At 39.0% G+C, this 21,578-nt stretch overlaps 1 protein-coding gene across 1 annotated transcript in view; it reads left to right on the forward strand.

The window, feature by feature from the left end:
• Positions 1 to 21,578, forward strand: part of LOC122789878 (ADP-ribosylation factor-like protein 13B) — a 402,405-nt gene that overhangs the window by 174,040 nt on the left and 206,787 nt on the right. Inside the window, exon 3 of the mRNA XM_044057311.1 lies at positions 1,309 to 1,414. Coding sequence (XP_043913246.1) covers positions 1,309 to 1,414 — 106 coding nt within the window. The remainder of the gene's footprint in view (positions 1 to 1,308; positions 1,415 to 21,578) is intronic.

The following is a 21,578-nucleotide window of genomic DNA, read 5'->3' on the forward strand; positions in this document are numbered from 1 at the left end:
AGGGAATCGTGCTGTTTATCTTTAATGGATATTGATACACCACCTCCTTTAGTTCTCATGCCTTCAGTTTGTGGTCTGAACATGTGGAAGGAAATGTAACCTGGTATAGCTTGGGTTTTCTCCACAGCCTTAAACCAGGTCTCAGTGACTGCATCTTCCAGGGTGAGGACTGCTTCCAATGAGTGCAGTTTCTGGTTTAGGCTCCTAGCGTTTAGCAGCATAACCATGATGTTGTTTTTAGAGGGTATTTTACATCAGGAATTTTGTTCTTGTGACATTGCCTTAAAAAGGCACTATGAGGATGGCAAGAGCCTTAGCCAGTAACTGATATCACATGGGTGACAGATGAAGACCATTTCTGGTAAAGCATTGAGGTCTGTCAACTATGTCATCCCAGGCAGACAGATACTGGATCCCCATAATACCTAATGACATTAGTTTTACTGTTGATGACAAGGTGCCTGCTCATCCAGATGTATTATTATGGTGGTAAATATACAGCTTTCCTTTCATTTAGTCTTATTTTATTTTAAAGAACAGCACTTTTTTTTATAATAATAATAATTTCTGATATTTGCATTAACTAAAATATTGCATTTTCATTGTTACTGGCTTAGTTCATCCACAGTTACATTTGTGGAATTAAAGGATTTATAGACAGCATTCTCCAAATTTGCTAGCAACACTTAATTATGCTAATGCTGTATGACCCACTGGTAGTCAGAGATAATAAGCAGATGAAATTGCAATCGGACTATGTCATACTGTGCTAGAGCAGTGGAGTAGTCAATTAAAAGTTATACCATTTTATATGATTAGAATGTAGTCAGAGGCTGCAGACTAACCCCCTGGCACAGTCACATGGCCGACTTTAGTATTTCACAGCTGCAAATGGTGATTAGCCCTGGCTTTGGATAGTATGCAGAAACCTGTAATGGGATTAGTAGGTGTAGAGAAAGGAAAAGGAACCGCAGGAGAAAAGAGTGACGTTTTAATCTATTTTATTTTTTTCAGTTTTAGTAAGAAAGTATATTATTCAAACAATGCACTTTTTTAGTGTACACCCTGGGACAGTGAAATTAATTAGCATCAGTAAATGATAATTATAAAAAGTAATATTAATACTGTTTGCTAACCACTGCAGTCCGGACCTGTATAGTGTAACACAAACGAAAAAGCAATTTATAAGCAATGTAAGGTGAAGTTCTGTTTAATGGCTCTGGCTATAGTAATGAGAGAATGCCATGATGTGCAAAACACCATCAGAAGCTCTTGTTCATTCTATGTTTTTTCTCTGCTTTTGCTTAGGCTTGCTAATAAACAGGACAAGCTCAGCTCCCTGCTGCCCTGCGAAATTATCGAACAGCTGTCCCTGCAGAAACTAGCAAATGAACACAAATCCCTTTGTCATATAGTAAGTGAAAGCTTCTTACAGATTACATGCATTGGTTTCATTTAAACTCGATGCACGATATTTAAACTGCTCAGTATACAATTCATTCATACTAATTATTATTTGCAATGGAAAGAAAATTACAGCATTACCCTACTTTTTTCTGAGTACATCATTCTGTGGGATATCTTCTAAAAAATGTTTGCAATTCTTTAACTGTTACTTTTCAGATATTGCCAGTGACTTGCATCAATTTGTCCTAGATTATTTTCAGTGAGACTAACTTCATAATCTCTATAATGTGTCCTATATCTTGTAACTGGAGATATTTAGTATTTTGTTTGAAGGTGCCAGGGCCCCTGTAATCTGTATTTTTATCAGAATAATAGCAGTTTTGTTTACTTGTTAGGAACAGGTACTAACAGGCATTAGCAATCAGCCATAGTGTTTCAATGTGTTAAGCAGTGAAGTAAATAAAACAATAGCATGCAGTGTTTTTAAAGAATGAACAAACTATGCAATGGCAAAGATAATATGATTGCATCTTTTTAGAGAAGTGTAATTAAAAAAAGCCCATATATACCCAGTACCATGGCAGTATGAGTGACTAAACTCAAAATGTTAGTATAGTTGAAATTTCATTTGTAAATTTAAACACCCTCCATTTGAAGTGCAGAACATTGGTTAAGAAAGGATAACAAGTAAAAATAATATACATTGTCTAAGCAGACGTACCATAAGGAATAGATGTTTGAATGATCACTGCTGCCATACCTTATATTATATGGGTTATATCCTGTCAAGGATATAACAGTCGGCCAGCTTCCAAAGCTTCAGGGCACCTTCCACGCACCCAAACCATTAGACAGCTCAAGCTAAGCTAAAAGTCAGATTTCGGCACCAAACCCTTCAGAACTTTCATGCCAACTGATTGAGGGAGGCTAAGCCCTTAGAGGACATTGCTAGGAACAATTAAAAATAAATGTCCACACCCTGGCATAAAACACACATTAAAAACAAAGGTGATGGAGGGAGAGACTGGCTACTGCAGTAGTGATTATTTGAGCATCTACTGTTATGATAAACTTAATTATGCAACTGTACCATGTTCATCATCATGACCACTGTTGCAATAGCCTTAACCATATGAGCAAATTTCCCTAACTTACATCTTTGTAGTAGAAGAAGTGCCCAGGAGCTGGTGGGGAATAGTCCTAGCAAAGCCTGATCCAAACCTTGAGAAGGAATCGAGCCTGTAGTGCTTTGTAAAAGCATGTAAAGAGGACCAAGTTCCTGCTTCTAGAATTCTTCTAGACTCTAACGCTTTCCAAAAAGCCATAGATGAAGCGAAGGCCCTAGTAGAGTGAGGCTTTTGCTGTGGTGAGAATAGCAACATGGAATAGCCTGAGACAACCATTTGGAAGTCTGCTTTGATACAGTTTGTCCTTTCTTACCTTCACAAGAAAAGAACAGCTGCTGAGAAGATCTAAAAGATTTTCTTCTGTCAAGGTAGTCCATGAGTTGGTATACTTACTTGTATTTTTCTGAGACTGTTTAATTTGTTTCTTGACAAAACTGGACAAGGAGGTAGAAAATCCCTTGCAAAATTTAGAACAACAAGGCAGAAAAATCTAAGATTTCCTGAATCAGCTTACCCCTGTCATCATTTTTTTTTTATTTTCTCTGCAGCAGAGGGTTCAAAAACTAACCCTCTGTCCAAAAGAGAATTTAAAATCTAATTTTTTATATCTTCTTGGAGGCTCTGAGAATACATCCAGGCAAACCTCCTCAAGACAATACCAGTAGCCACAACTCTTGAAGAAGTATCTACAGAATCATGCGTGAAATGAAGTAAACCACTCAAAGCAGATTTTTTTTCCTCACAGTAAGGAACTGCAGATAAAACATTCCTCGTTCTTTCACAATTAGTCATAATAAACTTAAACTTATGAGCCTGACAATTCAAAATTCTGAAAATCAAAGTTGCAGAAGCATACACTTTTCCCCATACTTACTAATCTTCCCATCCATACCTGAACGAGTAGGATAGGAAATAACTAAATGTTTAGCAGCTGGATTAACTAAAGCTATAGCTGCTGGTTCAGGTTTGTGAATGAGTGTATAAAATCTTGAAAGACTGAGGGACCTTAAACAACCTTCTACTTTCTTAACAGCAGCAGGCTGACTTATAGGGAAGTTATATGCTGTGACAAACACATTCTTCTTTGCTGATAGTACTGGGGAGAAATTAGTGAAAGTTCTGGAAATTCATTTTGTAACAGTTCATGGTATTTTCTGAGGGACTGAGAAAGCTCTGTGTTCTCCCACTGAAAACACTAGCACAGTCTGGAAACAGTATCAGAGAAAGTGAATCCTTCACACGGAGATTCAGATACCATACTTTCCTCTGAGTCTGTATTGGAAATCTGAAGAGAAAACCAAGCATCTGTCCCCCTTCATCTTCCTGTCTAGATTCAGATGATTGAATCTCTTCAGGAAAAAAGGAATACCTTTTTTGTTTTCCAGAAACTACCTTTTAAGAAGGAACAGTAGCCTGAACAAGACTCCAAGTCAGGCCTAATAAACTTTTCCTGTCTAGAGGAACTTGTGCAGGAGCAGGCAAATGCTTACTTTTCTGTTTCTTTGTGACATGAAAACTGGGGCAAACATGGTTATTAAAGATAACCACAGCTTCTTCTGGGATGGAAGCATCATTCTGGCTAAAGAGGGGAATATTCCTTGGCCCTTCTCCAAGATAGACAAGAGTGTCTCTCTTTTACCCACTGAGGAGACCCCAACAGCCACAGAGGACATAGCTAACCCTTGGTCCATACTGGTAGTAGGTGCTACATTAGGGAATCTGAGAAAAGATGAGTGGTCTGAAGAACAAGCTTTCAGTGCAGCAGAGTCACCCACCTGTGGCTAAGCCAAATTGTTAGTTTGCTGTGGAAGCAAAGACTGTTTGCATAACTTTTTTCTTTTTGTGGCTGGAAGGAGGACTGACCATGGGACTGGTAGTGTGTTGCATGGTCAAGCTGAAAATGGTGTTCCTTTTCCAAGGAAACTAAGCAGCACAAGTTGGTAAAACTTCAAACTCCAAAAAGTCAAATTTTCTTATTAAAATACAGAAAAAAAACACAAATACACATTGCCAGCCTCAAACATTAAAATAAACACAATTTCTCTACAGAAAAAGTCGTTTTACAATGTTTTTAACAACTTTTAAACTGACAGAAAAAAGTGCACTCCCATTTAAGTCTCATGATGGTCAGTTAAAACAAATTCCTAGTTAAAAATAACTTTCCTAACCAGTGAAGAAAAGATTAACAAGAACATTTAAATGTGGAAGTTTTTTTTCCTCCAAAGGGCACTTATCTGCCCAGAAATAGAACAGGATAAGCCGACTGGTGATTCTCAAAAACCCACAGAGGAGCACAGTCTTACATGAGAAGAAAGTTATAGAGGAATCCCACAGAGGAGTGCACTCTTAGGTGACAAGAAAGTTATGACGCCATACCTGTCAACCTCTTAGCGCAAGAAATCTGGACAAGACCTAAAATAGTGGTGGGGCAAAGGCCCAAACATAAGGACAGATTTTCAGTATTGCTTTTAGAAACCTAGAAAGTTGCTAGAATATCAGGATTTGTGTTAGCATGCATTTTCCGAAGGATATGAAGTCTGAAACTCAATTATATGTTATTATTTAATGACTTCAGTCCTCAGTGGTTTGCCAGAAAACATCACATTTTCTGAGGCACAAGCAAAAATATGTGGCAAAAATCTGGACATTCTGTGAAAATCTGGACAGTTGAGAGGTGTGCTTGGCACTCACACCTTGCTTTTAGACAGCTCAGGGTAGAGCTGTCTAATAACTTGTGTGTGTGGAAGGTGCCCTGAAGCTTTGGAAGCTGGCTGGCTGTTATATCCTTGTGAGATATAATCCATATAGTTTAAAATACTGCAGCAGTGATCAATGTGATGAACATCAACAGATATATAATTCTATCCTACCTGTGTACAAACTGTGTGTGATTAAATGTTGTACCTAGAAGAAGAGGTAATGCTCTGCAGTAGTGCTGTTATCAGACTGGGACATGACTTTCCCCAAAATGGGGTTTGTTGTGGATTTGGCAAACAAATCAAAAATATATTTTTGAGCAGTGGTACTGATTTCACAGCATGGCTGCTTTTATAACTGCTATTTTTTTCAAGTTGCCTTATTAAGCAACTTGGCTAACAGAAAATGCTGGTGACTTTTGTGTGTCTGCAGCCCAGGTTGCTGAAGACTGAAAATTTGCTGTAACCTCATCCATAGATGTAACCTGGGCAAAGGGATGGTATGAGAATTTCTCTTAGATCTATGTATTGTAATTTAATCTTATGAAAGACAGGTGCATTGTTTTCCTATGAAAAGTGTCAAGTTTGATTACAGTGCTAATAAATAGAAGATTTATCCCTCCATCAAACTTGCTTGAGATGGGATTTAATGAATTGTTTTAGTAGAGTCAGAGATGGTTGCATTTGTAGCCTTAGTGTTTTCAGACTGTGGAACTTTGGAGGTAATGAAGTTTTGCTCCTAGACCTAACATTTAGTGACCTCAGAGTTAGAGTTGTGGGGGCAGATGTTCCCTCCCTTGTCTTAAGCAAACATGCTTTCATTTTTATTTGTAGTGAAAGTAAATTTTTTTATGGTACTGATAATATTCTGTCAATTTTTTTTCTGTAGAAGTCTTCTTATATACTCAGAATTCCTAAGCAAATCCCAAGAACTATAGCATAGTTAAAAAAAATAAGCCTAACAGCTTTTTCAAGAGTCACCAACAAAGTCAACAGAGGAAGTACCTTTGCAAGAACGAGGAATATTTTTATTCAAAATTCTACACAATACCAGAAAAGTTGCACTCATGATGAATCTTGTTAGATCTCAGCCAACTATTATGGCTTGGAATTGTAACAATGCAAAACTTGTTGACTGTCAGGGGGAGAATCCTATGGTGATAGAGTTTAAGGCAACAAGAAAGCACTGCCAGTAAAGGAACTATAATAAAACTTTAAGTTTATTGTTGATACACAACAACACAGAATTTGTTTTCAGATAATGACTGCTTCACTCAGCTGATCAACTAATTTCAGTACTGAGTGCACACATTGCAATGCTTAAAAGCTGCTTTATATGTCTGTGCTTCTTGAACATTGCCTTATAACTGTCCTATCCCTTCTAGAATAGCATCACTTTTTCTGGATTGCCTTGTGCAAATATCACAATCCACAGCATCAAGAAAGTTGCATTAATGTGCCCCAAATATTGATGTCATAAAAAGTGGGATAAGCATTTTCTGCAGGGTAGCCTCCTCCTCTTTACTTACGTATATGAACTCCATGGCTGCACAACAGCTGAGAAAGTACCGTAGGAATGAAAAAAAAATGTCCCCTTTCTCTGTCTGCAGAATTCTACTGTTAAAGCTAATCAAACTCCACCTGCAGTTCAGAAAGTAAACATTTCTGTACTTCCACCAAACACATACCCAATCCCTTGAAACATTGGAGATAAAACGGTCACCAGAAATATTAAAGTATCAGAACACAAAGGTCACAAGTAAAACAACATTAGATGCAATAACCATATTTCATTGGGTGTGGTATGGTATTCATATACTTAAAAACAATGGACAGGAACAAACAATATGGTCCTCTTCTTTTATGACTTGTTCCCTCTTCAGGAAGTCTGTCAAAATCAACCACGACTTTCCTGTGAAATAATACTGGCTTTTAACTCATTTGAGTTTTTGACCTTGTAAACATATCATCCCCATCTTGTGCATCTCTAGTACTCTTTTCCTCTTATTCTATTATGCTTTTTCAGCTGAACAGAAACTGTTTATTACCTGGGAAGATGGAGTCAGAATTTTGGATGCTGTTAAAATTCTGTGGGACATAACTACTGTCCTCAGAACAGATGAAGTATAACTGGGAATGTGAAGATGTTTTCTGGAAAACAATTTAATAACATATCAGTGTGTTTCTAAATTTTGTTTTTTTTATTATGATTTGCAGCTTATTTTTCAGACAACTGAGACTTGCATTTGTAGGTTTCTCACCTGAGTAAATGAGTTTACAATTTGATGTATATTTTAGAATGATTCATTGGGCTCTGATTTTGAAAGGTACTCAACTGTCAGAGCAAACGAATCATTCAAAGAACAGTAAAGCAGAACAAGTAAGTGGTTCATATCATGAATTTTAGAAGTTTAGACCTCAACATTCAGCTTGCAACTTCTTGACCTTTCATTAAAATGATGACAGAGCCTGGCAGGGCCAACAGTACATCATAGAAAGTATTGAAAAGGTGAAAGAGGTTTGGTGGTGTGGCCATTACTCAGAAATCTTACTAGTTACTTATTTCTTCTGTGGATACTGCTACAATAAACTTCTTTCTCACAATGATGCCTGGCCAGTTTTGATTATTCACCCATTCACTTGTCATCTACCTCATTTCTTTACATTTTACAGTTATTGTTGCATCACTGAAGCATTCCTATTTACCTGCTTGCTGTGTTCTGCTATCCTTGTCAAAAAGGGATTGTACCTGCTACCCAGCTGAGAAGGTATGATCCTTTCATTTTTATATCCAGTTTGGGGTCATAGGGAACCACAGGCTATCACTACAAGCAGTGTGTGCATTATGCAATAAAAGGTCTAAGGAAACCTGCTTTTAAATGTCTTCTTTCCCAACAGAAATACATTTTATGACAGGTGAGATAGCTATCTGAATCTGACAATTCCCTTATACAGGATAAGTTGTAGATCCTAGTTAATCCACAGTTGTATTTCGTGCACTGCTCCCAAGAAATGCTCACAGTCTAGCTCATGCTTTCCTGAATTTCTTTATCTCCTTACAACCTTCTCAGGAAGATGGTTCCATGTCAAACTGCTTCCTGATTTTTTTCTCTTAGCCAGCTACCCTCTTTCTTAAATGTTATCTTGTTCCATACAGCTTTTTTACTGTCAAACACCCAACATCGTATCACTTTCTTCTCTTTCTTCCATCTCATTGCCACTATTAATGTCCTTCAGTATAAACCACTCTCACCTTTTCCAGCTACTATCAAATGTTTATTAAATTACATATTCTTGAATCTGCTTATAGTCTTGCCAGCGAATGTACTTTTTACATATGTCTTTCATTTATATTTCGTTAAACAGACCACAGCTCTTACAGTAAGTGCTATTTCAGACCTCCATTGTAACTCATGCAAAAATTATTGTAACAATTTTTGCAATTTTACATAAGTTTTCATATATATATATATATATATATATATATATATATATATATATGTGTGTGTGTGTGTATATCTTTACTATGTTAAATGTTATTAAACATTGCTGGAGCTTTTCTCCCAGGCCTGTGCTGAAAATGGGGAAGATTGTTTTATTTATTTATTTATTTTGAGGGGGACGTTGCTAAGCCTGTAGACATGGAGATGGGGAGCACAGGGTATGTTGCACTGATGAATGAGATAGGGCAGGGCTCAGGTGGAGGCAGCAGAATTCCACCAAAGTTTTGGCTGTGGTGCTGTGTGAGGTGTGCCATTTGAATGACCATAGGTGTATAGCTGAATTTTGAGATACGTGGTGTCTAAAGAGTGGACATACCTGACTTTACTCCCAGGTAGAGGAGTATGTGTTATGCAAGACTTCTATGAGCCCATACAGCAGATACTAAGCAGAGACAATTATGATCTGGCCTTCTGTGATGTGTACAGCATGGCCTACATGTTAATGCAATTAGTGATGACAACAGAGCAGCCCATGTTGGTGACCCTGCAATGGACTAGATATAATCTTGCATTCCCCCATCAAGACCCATGCCATTCCATAGGAAAGGATGGGCATGGGTATTCTGCTATTGCAGACCACCCTTAAAACCATGGAAAAACCTCTGGGGAGATTGAAATGAGTCTGATGCTTGGTGTAGACCTGGATGTCCATGCTGTTATGCAGCATTCTTGGCCTCTTCTGAGGATGCACCAGGTTGACATTTCCTTATATCAGCAGCACATTTATAAGTTCATAGGTACTTACTAAGTACTTGATCTGTGAGGATCTTAAAAACCTAGCCATAAACTCCCATGGTAGTTTTCTGCCCTCAAATTTTGCAAACAATTAATCCAGAGATGGGCCAAGCAAGAATACTTTGGGACAATTACGTTTCCCTATCCATGACAGACCTGAGGTACTAAACCAGGGGTGAATTTGTGGTTACCCATCTAGTTGCCCAAATTACATTTTAGTAGGGTAAGAGAAGTACTTTGCTTTATTGTGGAGTTGAATACTGTTCCACAGAAGCAGTGTTCCCTGTGATACAAAGCTTTCTCTCCAACATGTTCTGTTTATTTTGCAAAACAATTTGAAAACCCTTGAGCAAGTCTTTATGATATCACTGGACTTGTAAATGTGTGATAGGTCTAAAAAAATAGGGGCCATTTATTTGCAAAGAATAGGGGCTGTTGATGCTATATACATGAGACACAGGTTGCCTCTAAGTAGCCTATATGGTACTGAGAAGAAGGGCAAGGCTTTGAGACAGTCTGCATAGTTTTAACAATTAAAAGCATTATGGTCATTTCAGTTGTGAAAAGTGTTTGGACAGGTATATACCAAATGGGTCAGTATACTCCATGATCATCCTAGTGAGAGCCAAGTACAGCAGAAAAGTTACATTCCTGGACCTGGATGTAATTCCTCTAGATATAAACTGTGCATTGAAAAGAGGCTTCCTTACACTGGTGAATGGCTAGTGATAAAAAGACAGTTCATTGTTTACACAGATCCCTAACTACAGGATCAGTTTTCAGGGGTGTATTCTTAATGTGATCATTATAAGAGGAGTCACACCTGCTGAACAATATGATTATACACTTCTTGGCATTTAGTTTAGTCTGTGGTTTAGATACCAGCTATTTGTTTGGGGCAGGCCTCCATGGAGGTTCTTGGTGTCCTCTGAGGAGCTTGTATCATGGCACCGAGTTTGCAGTTATCTGCTTACTTGGTCAGCTACAAAAATGTAAGATAAACTTTGATATCTGAGAAGTAAAGGAAAAAGAGGAGTGACCCATGACTAAATCATGGGGAACACAGCTAGTGATTGGTCTTTTGGAGGAGATAGTACCACCAACTTTAACTTTATAAGTTCTATTTGTGAGCTAATATGCAATCTAATGAGTTAATTAGGGATTGACATTTAGCTGGGAGAGATTATCTGTGAATCCTTAGTATGGGATGGCGTGAAATGCCTTTGGAGGTCTAGATAGATGGTGTGCACTGTTCTGTACTTGCACATTGCTTCAGTAACTTTTTCAAATAAGTTCACTAGGTGGTATAGGCAGCACTTTCCTTTGATGAATCTAAATTGGATTGGGTTTAGATTCTGTAGGTTATCTGTATCCTTTTTATTATTTACACAACGATCCTTTCCATAACCTTATAGATGAGACTGGTGAGGCTTATGAGTCTATATTTACTCACACATACACAGTCCAACCATATCTGCAGGAGCTGTGGCCACTGGAAGTCATTCTGAGCAAGTACCCACTACTTGTGGATACTTACCCCATACAGGAAGTACTATCCTCTCACCACACAGTATACCCAGCTCCTCCAATCTCCTGTCCATAGCACACACTTCTGCCACATCCCTAGCCCTCCCAACTATCACTATGTCCTTTGCTGTTCCCTGTCACTGTGTCCCTCCCCCATACCTCCCAGCTGTCCAGATTCTTGCAGACTCTTGGCCTGTTCCTCATAAAAATTATGATTTTCTTCAAAATCAGTAAATAATGGCAGTCCTTAAAGTTTCTTACTTCATATGCTTCATAAATTATGTTACATGCAAAACCGGATATTCTGCATTTTTAAGTTTATAAGAGCAGTAAATTAAAAGCTGTCCCTGATTTTGGTCCTTTGTCCTTCCATTACTTACTGTTCACTTTGTCCAGATATTTTGCATGAAGAGGTGGAAAGATATGCCCTACCCCTGTATATGATGGCAACTGTGCCCTGACCTCAGTCTTGTGTTGTGTTGTATTATATGGGTTTTTGATATCTGATGCATGACATGGCCAGTCAATGTACTGTACAACATAGCCTGGGTATAACATTAAAACTGCTGGTTTTGTGTATTCTGACCCTCAGTTGTTGGCCAGACCTTGCCTCTTTTCCAATGTCAAGCTGTATAGTTCCCATTTTTGCCTCACATAGTCTTCCCCAACAGCTGGTTCTTCTAACAGCTCTTCATTTGGTATCTCCTCTGTTGCTAGCTTTAGATTGTCTTTTCTTCTGATGGTAATGCCCTGTTCCACCTGTCTGTGTATGACCATGTTGGGAAGAATTACACATCAGATAAGATATTTTGCCACAGGTCTCCAGAACATATTGCAGAATACCACTGGAAGAATCTAGGGAGTGGAAGTGGGCCTTCATCAGTCCACAGTCTCAGTAACATTATGAGACTGTGACAGTGTGGTATTCTATTTTATCTCAGCTATGTTGTGTGGTTGTGCATTGGTGCCATAAGCTAAGACTCCAGGGAGTATCTGGCAGCACTAATAATATGTCAGTAGAACAGCAGGTAACACACCTCCCTTTGGTGCTGAAGGCTGTGGGTTTTAGTCCCATACCATTCAGTGCAACATGGGGGGTGCTGCACTCCTGAGTTAGTTGTCCTTTGGATGAGATGTTCAACTAAGGTCCTATCTGCCTGAGTTGTTGGTAAATCTGGTGGATGTAAAAGATACCACAACACCCATCAACTAGAGTAGGAGTTCTTTATATAACACAAAATGAAAAATATTATTTGCATATTTATGAAATGACGTATAGAGGCACATATATGTACATTTCTATTTCTTACTGTGTCTCATTTTTCTCATATCATCCTGATTGTTATTCTTCCATAACTGACCCCCATTCCTTCCTCCACAACTATAATCTAAATTTTCCCAATATATCTGCCAAAATCCAATTCCCATTAAACAAAATTTCATTCAAACGTTCATTCCAAATAACCCATATTACATAAAATAAATTCTTATATAATCTTTTCACACATTTTCTCCTGTTCTTATGATATCCATACATAATAATAATAATCATATCTATATTGTTTATGTCATTGATATTTTCAAAATCATCTTCTTCATGCAGCTTTTTCCAGAGTTTCACCACTCTTTCAGATTTCAAAAGATATGCTCTGTTGTTTCTTCTTCCGCACACACTCTTTAAATTTACCTTTTATATGACATTCCCTTTTGTTTGGTAACTTTATTTTACCGGTGTCCTTAGGAAATCCCAACAATACTATCTTGGTACACCACCTTTCACTGACTTTAATAGCTTTCATCACTTCGTCTATTATATTGTCTCAAGGATAATATTTTTTTATCACATTATTATACCGCATCCTTCTGTCTTTCTCTGCATCACCAAATTTTATTTTCCATGGTAGTATTTTTTTTCTTGATAATTTCTACATTTGGACATTCTTTTTCTTTTTCTTATTTCCATAATCTCCCAGAATTTTTATACCTATAATTAAATATTGCCAATATTAAATTTTCATTCTCTTCCTTTACTCACTTTAATACCTACCTAGCCTTACATCAACTAATTACTCCAACCCAACACGGATTCCGACCTGGCCATAGCACTACCACTGCCCTGCTCTCATTCTTAGACACAGTAAATCTAGCCCGTGACTCTGGTAACATTGTCTCTACAGTTCTACTAGACCTGTCCAAAGCATTCAATACCATTTCCCACACCTACCTCTTAAACCACCTCTCTAGTCTCCATCTCTCCAATAATTCTTTATCTTAGTTCTCAAGCTACCTCTCAGGTAGGTCTCAAGCCGTGAAATGGGGGAAGGGCACCTTATCCTTCCTTCCAACCCCCACTGGGGTACCTCAGGGATCTATACTTGGTCCAGTGCTGTTCAACATCTTCATTAATGACTTCCACAAAGCTATACCCAATACCAAAATTGTACAATATGCAGACAATTACACTTTAATCTGTTGTGCCTCCACCCTCCCTCAGCTACAAATAATAACCCAAACTGCCTTCTCCTCCACTGAACAATGGATGCTCCAAAACCACCTCTCACTAAATGCCAACAGATCCAAAATTCTGTTATTCTCTCCATCAAAAGCCTCCCCTCTTGATAAACATTCTTTCCAAATTGTAAGCCACAACACTGCCTTAGAGGTCTCTCCCTTCGCTAAACTTCTTGGGGGTAACTATTGATGAACACCTAAAATTCGACACCCACATCCAGCAAAACATTAAGAAAACTCATTAAACTTGGTATGCTATACAGAAACATCCACTTCCTTTCCCCTCCCACCAGACAAACCCTTGCCACTACTTATCTGCTTCCCTCACTTTTATATGGTGCTCCTCTCCTACCTAACCTATCTGAATCTCTCTCCTCCAAACTGGAAATCTGCTATAATAAAATTTCTAAATTTGCCACCAAAGCCAAATTCTCCTCCCATCACTGTACTGCCCTTCATTTGTTAACCTGGCTTGAACTCCCCAACCATCTAGATTATCTCCAAATTACTACAGCCCATAAACTAATTTTTCAACCTATTAAGTGCCCAGCCCTGTCCAATATCCTCCAACCATACTCCCCTCCAAGATCTCTAAGATCATCCCACCAAAACCTAATCACTGTCCGTAAACCCTATCGTCCTGCTGGGCAGTATCTGCTATCCTTTTCTTTAGCTAAAAATGGAATTCCTTGCCATCCTCCCTAAGGACTTGTGAAAGCTTTGACACCTTTAAAACTCTTCTACACTCCTACCTTTCTTCCAAATGGAAATGCAACTGCTCTCTCCCCACATAGCCTTATGCCTCTATCTCTCCATAAACCTTTCTCTAACTCTGAGCCTAAACCTAACCTGACATAACAGTAAAAGTAATCACCTGTACAACCCTCTTCTACCTCTACCACCTCTGCTCTTTTTCACTTCTCTTTCCCACTTGCCTTTTCCTCCATATACTTCAAATACCTTCTAACCTGGGAACATACTCCTGTTCCTCAGCTAACTTCTTTAGCTAAAAATATAATCTGCAACGACTTAGTCCTGTACTTTAGCTTAAAATTACATTCTGCACCCTCAACTTCTTCTCAATAAATTCTCTGTTCCTACTCTATATCATACCTTCATAAATACTTGACACCTTGAAACCATATAACTTATGTTGTTCTCTGACTCTTCATCATTTTTGATTTGTGTTTCTCTTTACTTTGACTGTAACTGTGAACACAGTGTAACACAATTTTGTTTAATTTGGATTTTTATGTGAACAATTGGGTATAACTGCATATATACTTTTACATCACTTAATTTTGATTTTTATGTGAATAACTGTGTATAATCACTATGTAATGGGGATTTTTTTTGTGAATAACTGTGTATAATCACTATGTAATGCAGATTTTTACGTGAATAACTGCATATAATCACTATGTAATGTGGAGCTTTTCTCCCCGGGCCTCCACTGAAAATGGGCTCCCTGAGCCCAGTGGACCTCCCCGGTCATCAAACTGAAATAAATAAATAAATAAATAAATACTACTTTATGCAAGTTTAAAGAAACGGAATATACAACTGGATTTATTAACTCCAATCCCCCTTCATCGTCTTTCATATATAACACACCTCTTTTCACTGGGTTTAATCTTGAATCTGATATGAAAGAAAACACTAGTTGCACAATTTTTCCATATTTTACTGGGATGGTGTAAACATTTGATATACCCACATACACACATAGATATATATGTATATGTGTGTGTGTATATATATGGGTCTACCTGAAAATGCCGAAAGTGCACAATGCCGACGATGAAAACACAGACACTGGAAGATTAACAATGGAGAAACCAGACAGTTGAGAATCCCGACGCTGAGAACACCGACATGTTAAGGTAAGTGTGTGATAGGGACGGATGTTAGGGTCAGGGTGTGGGTAAGGTAAGTGTGTGATAGTGACGGATGTTAGGGTAGGTGCAGGTCAGGTAAGTGTGCGATAGTGATGGACCTTAGGGTTATGGTTTGGGTTAAGGTTAGTGAATAGATAATTGTGTATGTAAGGTTTAGTGTAGGTTTGTAAGGTTTTTGGTGTGCTTGTGTTGTGTGTGTGTTTTTCGGGAAAGGTATTTGTTTTGTTGATTGTCGAGATTTTGGTTTGTCGTGCATGTGAAGTTTCGTGTTTTTGAACTTTCTTTTTTTGTCGTTTTTTTCATGTCAGTTATTTCATTGTCGGTGTTTTGGCGTGTCGGTGTTATCAGGTAGACACACACACACACACATATATATATATATATATATATATATGGGTCAACTTCATAACACTGAAATTTTATAACGTTGAATTTCATAACATTGAGACCAAAACATCTAAATCCCAAAACATTGAAAACCCAACGCATTGAAAACTCAGAACATTGAAAGTGTGCATCATAACATTGAAAACTACAATGCATATTTAGATAATATCCTCTCCACCTATAACAACACCTAACAAACACAATTTCTACTATGTTTCTGCAGGGGAAACTTGCCTGCCTGCACCCCCTACACCCCCCCGTAAATTAAATATACAATCTCCAAGATCACACTACAGTGGAAAAAAGTTAATTTCCTAACTTTACTGTATCACAATCACCATAAACTGAGGTTACAAAATTAACTTTTTTCCACTGTAGTGCAATCTTGCAGTTGGTATATTTAATTTATGGGGGGTGTAGTGGGCAGAGCCTCCCACATGGGGGTGCAGGGGGGCTTGACCCCCTGCAGAAATGTAGTAGAAAGTGTGTTTGTTAGTTAGGTGTTGTTGTAGGTGGAGGTGATATTTACTTGTGCAATGTAGTTTTCAATGTAATGAAGCACACTTTCAATGTTCTGAGTTTTCAATGTTTTGATTTTTCGATGCTATGGTCTCAATGTTATGAAATTCAACGTTATGAAATCTCAGTGGTATGAAGTAGACCAACTTACACTCACATGCTTATATATATATATATATATATATATATATATATATATATATATATATATATATATATATACATATATATATATATATACATACACACACATGCATATACACACACACACACACACACACACACACACACACACACACACACACACACACATATCTGAACATCCAAGTGCACCAGATTATGTGAAACACTCCGCATTTAACGACGAGTGAAGCCACTGTTCAGCAATGAACAGCTGTGGCTCCGCTACACGCATTCTGATTGGTTTGTGTACCGCAATTACTGCCAATCGGCATTGTGGTATACAAACCAATGCATATTTCTCTGCTGCCCTTTCCACATTACACAGCATTGGCTGTGCTCTATTTTTGATTGGCTTGTACACCACATTTGCAGCCAATTGCAAATGTGGTATATGAACCAATCAAGTAACGAGTCTCAGGAGGATGGGAGCCAATGACACTGGCCACAGATCTTTGTGAGCAAAGTAACTCTAGCTGTCTTCACATGTTATAGTGTGAGCTATTTATTTACATCTTTCTGCTTTCATCTCACTAAGCATTGCTTAGTGAGATGAAAGCAGAAAGATGTAAATAAATACAAGCTATTATTTTTTACAATAAACACATAACTTTTTGTGGAAGTCACTGTAGTATCAAACTGACAGGTAATGAAATGGCAAGCTCACTTGTGGCTTAGGTAACTTAAGTAGCACCCCAGCTCTTTCATTTCCTAGTTTTCATAGAGTACAATATATAAGTGGAGTTGCAGGATTTCAGTACAATGGACTTTTTTTTTTTATAATATGGCGTGCATCTTTGGTCAGTCGTTTTTAAGGTTTGGGGAAGTAGACATCTTAGTAAAGAAAGTGCAGGAGTGGGATTCAGGCATTATTATCGACAATGGAATAAAAATAATACTGAGACATTGGATGTGTAAATATGTTCATTTTTCAGTAAATAAAGACTATCAAGGGTGTAGCTGAGCATACTCACTGTACTGAGTTTTTCTAGACATCTCTCAGAAACTTTATGACAACGATACAGAACATTTAGAAATGTCTAAACTAGTGTTTATTGTATAAAGCTTTGCAAAACATGCTTATGTTATCTAAAAATGCACCAAGATAATGGTGTGACCCTTTCTGAAACATAAATTATTATTGTCATACATCGGCATGGTTTACTTTTAACATATGTTGTTCTCAAAATGTTATGATGGGCCTTGTGTTTTATTACTGTTACATATTACAGTGGTTTAGTACTTTGTTGAATTACCTATGTTTTTGGCCTTTTGCTGTAACTGTTCGTGGCATGCTGTTACAATACTGACTGTTATCCCACTTATTGTTGTGTTCCATATGCTATGCAATGTTATGTTACTGGGTTATTTGCAACAAACTGGCATGCTGTTATAACTAATGTTTAAATGTTCTGTTCATTACTAACTATACACTTCAAAAAAAAAGCAACACCATAGCTTGACTGGGTAGGCTGGTTCCTGGGGATCCACCTACCTTACCTCAACTGGCCATGACACCGGGTCCCAGCACGTCTGGGATCCAACCTGGAGGTGCCCGCCCCATTGGTCCTGCACTACATATGGGTGGAACCACCTCAGGGGATGGGGCACATCTCCCCCTAGGACTGGGTGCAGAGAGGGAGTTGTCATTCAGTGACAGCTACCAGGGATGGTGCACAAGATCATGCACCAAGGGTTTGATGATTGCTTGCACCAGACTGAGGGCAGAATGGCCAACCTGGAGGGGCAGGCTGGCCCTGGCACCCAGCTCTCAGCACAGCCACCTTTGGGGCAGTGAAGGAGCATTGTTGACTGCCATCTGGGGGCATATGGCTCTCTGATTCCACAACACCCTCCCCGTCCAAGGTATTTACCCCACTCATGTGTCATACATAGCCCCGGTCTGATGTATTGTCTGTTTCCAAATGCAGTCTCTCCTACCCAACTTACCTCCCCACACATACCTATAACCTTTCCCCAACATTCCACTCTCACCTTAAAAAAAAATGGGCATCTGTCCCACAAAAATATCACCCCATACAGAGCTCCCCATTACATCCCCACGTACACTGCCCACAATCAACCATTACAGCAATTAATCAACACAGTTTTGTCACCCACACACCCCTCTCTCTGAGATGTGAGGCTCCAAATTCCAAATTCTCAGACTGCACAGCTGTTGCTGTACCAGAAATGGAAAATTATTGTCTTTTCCTACACCCATCCTGCACATCCCTACCTGCCTTTCATATTGCTATTCCCGCTGCTTGCCCCTATTTCACCACTTTCCAATCATCCCTTTTTTCTTTTCTTTTTTTAGAATTAGTGTGGGTTTAAGCAGAGCTAAGGGGCAAGGCACAGCATGCTGCACCTCACAAACCCACTTAAACCCACTTAAAACTGCTTAAAAGTGCTTTAATCACCTTATATGTTTCTGACTCAGTTATGCACATCAGCAAAATAATCCCTGCCACATCTCGAACCTGGGACCCTGTCAAATGCAGCACAGTGCATTAGGCCATTCAGCTCTGAAGTATAACAGGATGTTTCCATAAACATATCCTGATTGCCAGTGACAGACAGCTTGTACATATATTGAGAAAAATGACAGCATACTTGGATCTGTGATGCAGACACCAAACCAGTACACAGCCAAATAAATGTTGATGGATGTACGTGAGCTCTAGGATATCAGGTAGAGCTGACAACTGCACAGACTGTTGCAGAATGTCCTCAGTTGTGCCACCTGCTTTTGGCACAGTTGTCACAAAACCTAGTCTGTGTGCTGCCATACTGGCAAGTCAGTACAGACTGAGATTAGAAAATCATGAGACAGTTCAGTGTCACACATCATTCCCATCTAAACACACCTGTTCATGTGAATCCTGTGTAACAGATGGTATTGCATGCACATATGTCTTGTAAATACACATGCTATAGTATTCACTCAGTAGCTCAATCTGGTACATTACTAGCATGGTTTACATTTTGCCACTCACAGTCCTGGCTTCCATTCCAGTCTGTTGCAAGTCAAGTACATGCTTGTCAATACAACAAATAACTGACTGAGCCCTGCAATTTTGCCCTGCAATTTTAAGTAGACTTGGTTACTGCTACTGCAGTCATTCCTAGCATGCTGTACATTTTGCCTCCCACAGTCTTGGCTTCCATTCCAGTCTGTTACATGTCAAGTACATGCCTGTCAAAACAACAAATAAATGACTAAACTGTGCAATTTTAAGCAGAACTGGTTGCTACTACTGCAGTCATTGCCACCCATATTAGCACATCAAAGGCCTGTAGTTTGGGAAACACTTTACAAATATGTATAGGCATCCTAAATGTCACCTACCACTCTCTGGATGGCATTATTACATAACATATGTACCTGAGGCACATGCCTCACCTGGACTGTTATGGGTACCCCCACCCTGGCTATGCTGTGACAGAGCTGACACTGCTCCCTCACTGACATAAGGCTTGCTGTCCCCCAATGTGTTCACAATCCCCAGTATGACTCCTGGACAGAATGCAGCAGTTGCAGCCTGCAACATATGTGGCAGTATGTTCAGCTACCTGCTACTGACCTACCATACCTCCTAACCACCTAGAACAGGGGATCCACACAACACCCATACATAAAGGGTGGTCAAGTGACAGGGACATGTGTCACAGTCTTCCCCTACAAACATACATAGCTGACAGACCAGCAGCTACTGCAGCAGCATGCATATTCTGATGCAAATGATGTATGACACTCACATCTGTCTGTCCCCTTACTGACCTCAATCCACATTGTTAAACAGTTAACTGCCACATAATCAGAAAGGCTGTTCACAATGGCCAAACATAGCATGCAAAACTATGAACATGCTACATAAATCTGGACAGTGGACAGTATTTCTACCTAACTGTTGTGATGCTGTAGTCCCCAAGCCTCAGTAATGTTCATCTCATAGGCCAAGAAAATGTTCCAGGCCTACATGAAAGCCTTAAATATAGCACTGTGGTGCCATACCATTGGCTAATAAAAATGCAACCCAAATTAGCAAGTGTGAGCCACAGATTGGTGAACAGGCAATCACCTGTTCATGAACATTACCTACAAAAGGCAAGCTGCTGCCAACAGATCTGTGACTTTCTTTACAAAGACAGACTGCAATATCATAAGCATTATACTACAGGACATCTACACATAAAGGAGTACAGCACTATACCAGGTATGTAATAGAACTTCACATGTAATGGGATGGAGATGGGAGGATTCAGTTATGGGAAATAGGAATTACAACAGTAGGTCTGTAGTACATATCTTGGAATGACATATTGATGTTTGTTAGCTGCCCAGTACCTAAAGGCTTCCTTTTTGGCTCAGTCTGCTGTGACATACATCACAGCCCTGGCCCTCTGAGTCTCTCAAACAATGGTCAGCTCATGTACGAATGCTACAAGATTGTGTTTAAGACAATAGTAACAGTAAGTATTGGTGGATACAGCTGAAATTTCACATAATGTACTATCAGTCAGTCTGTGAATGTCACATAGGCATAGTTCAAACATTGTCCAGGTGACCCTGACTGTTCCTGATGTACTCTGGCTAGGTCATTGTGTACTTCACACCCGTATCTCATCACTTGTGGCTAGCATATCTGTTGACTCCCTACAACAAGACAGCAGGTTATAGCCAGTAGTAGTGGGGGGACACAGGCCCAGCCTCAGCAACAGAGTGTACATATTGAGCATACAACATAAGGGAATGATTACAGTACAAGATATTAATGTATCATAACTGTTTTATGAGGGGTCTGGCATGTGACAGCCAGATTCCCCACAGTCTGGGAACAACCATTATGTATTGTCCAACTGTTTGTCAGACATCCACATTTATCTGGCAGAGGGTCCATTCTGCAAACATCTGTGTACTGCGGATGGTGGACACCTACAGGGAGAATACCCTACAGCATGTTTTCAGTGCTGTCTTTCAGTCATACAGATGTTGCTGGACTGCCCCCATGCATTTGTAGTACCACTCAACTATTTGTCGGATGGTGGCTGTATGACATGCTACTGGGATGTTGCCCATAGGAG

This window comes from Protopterus annectens, chromosome 15.part0 (genome assembly GCF_019279795.1).
Source record: "Protopterus annectens isolate FY-2018-M chromosome 15.part0, PAN1.0, whole genome shotgun sequence".
Taxonomy (NCBI): Eukaryota; Metazoa; Chordata; order Ceratodontiformes; family Protopteridae; genus Protopterus; species Protopterus annectens.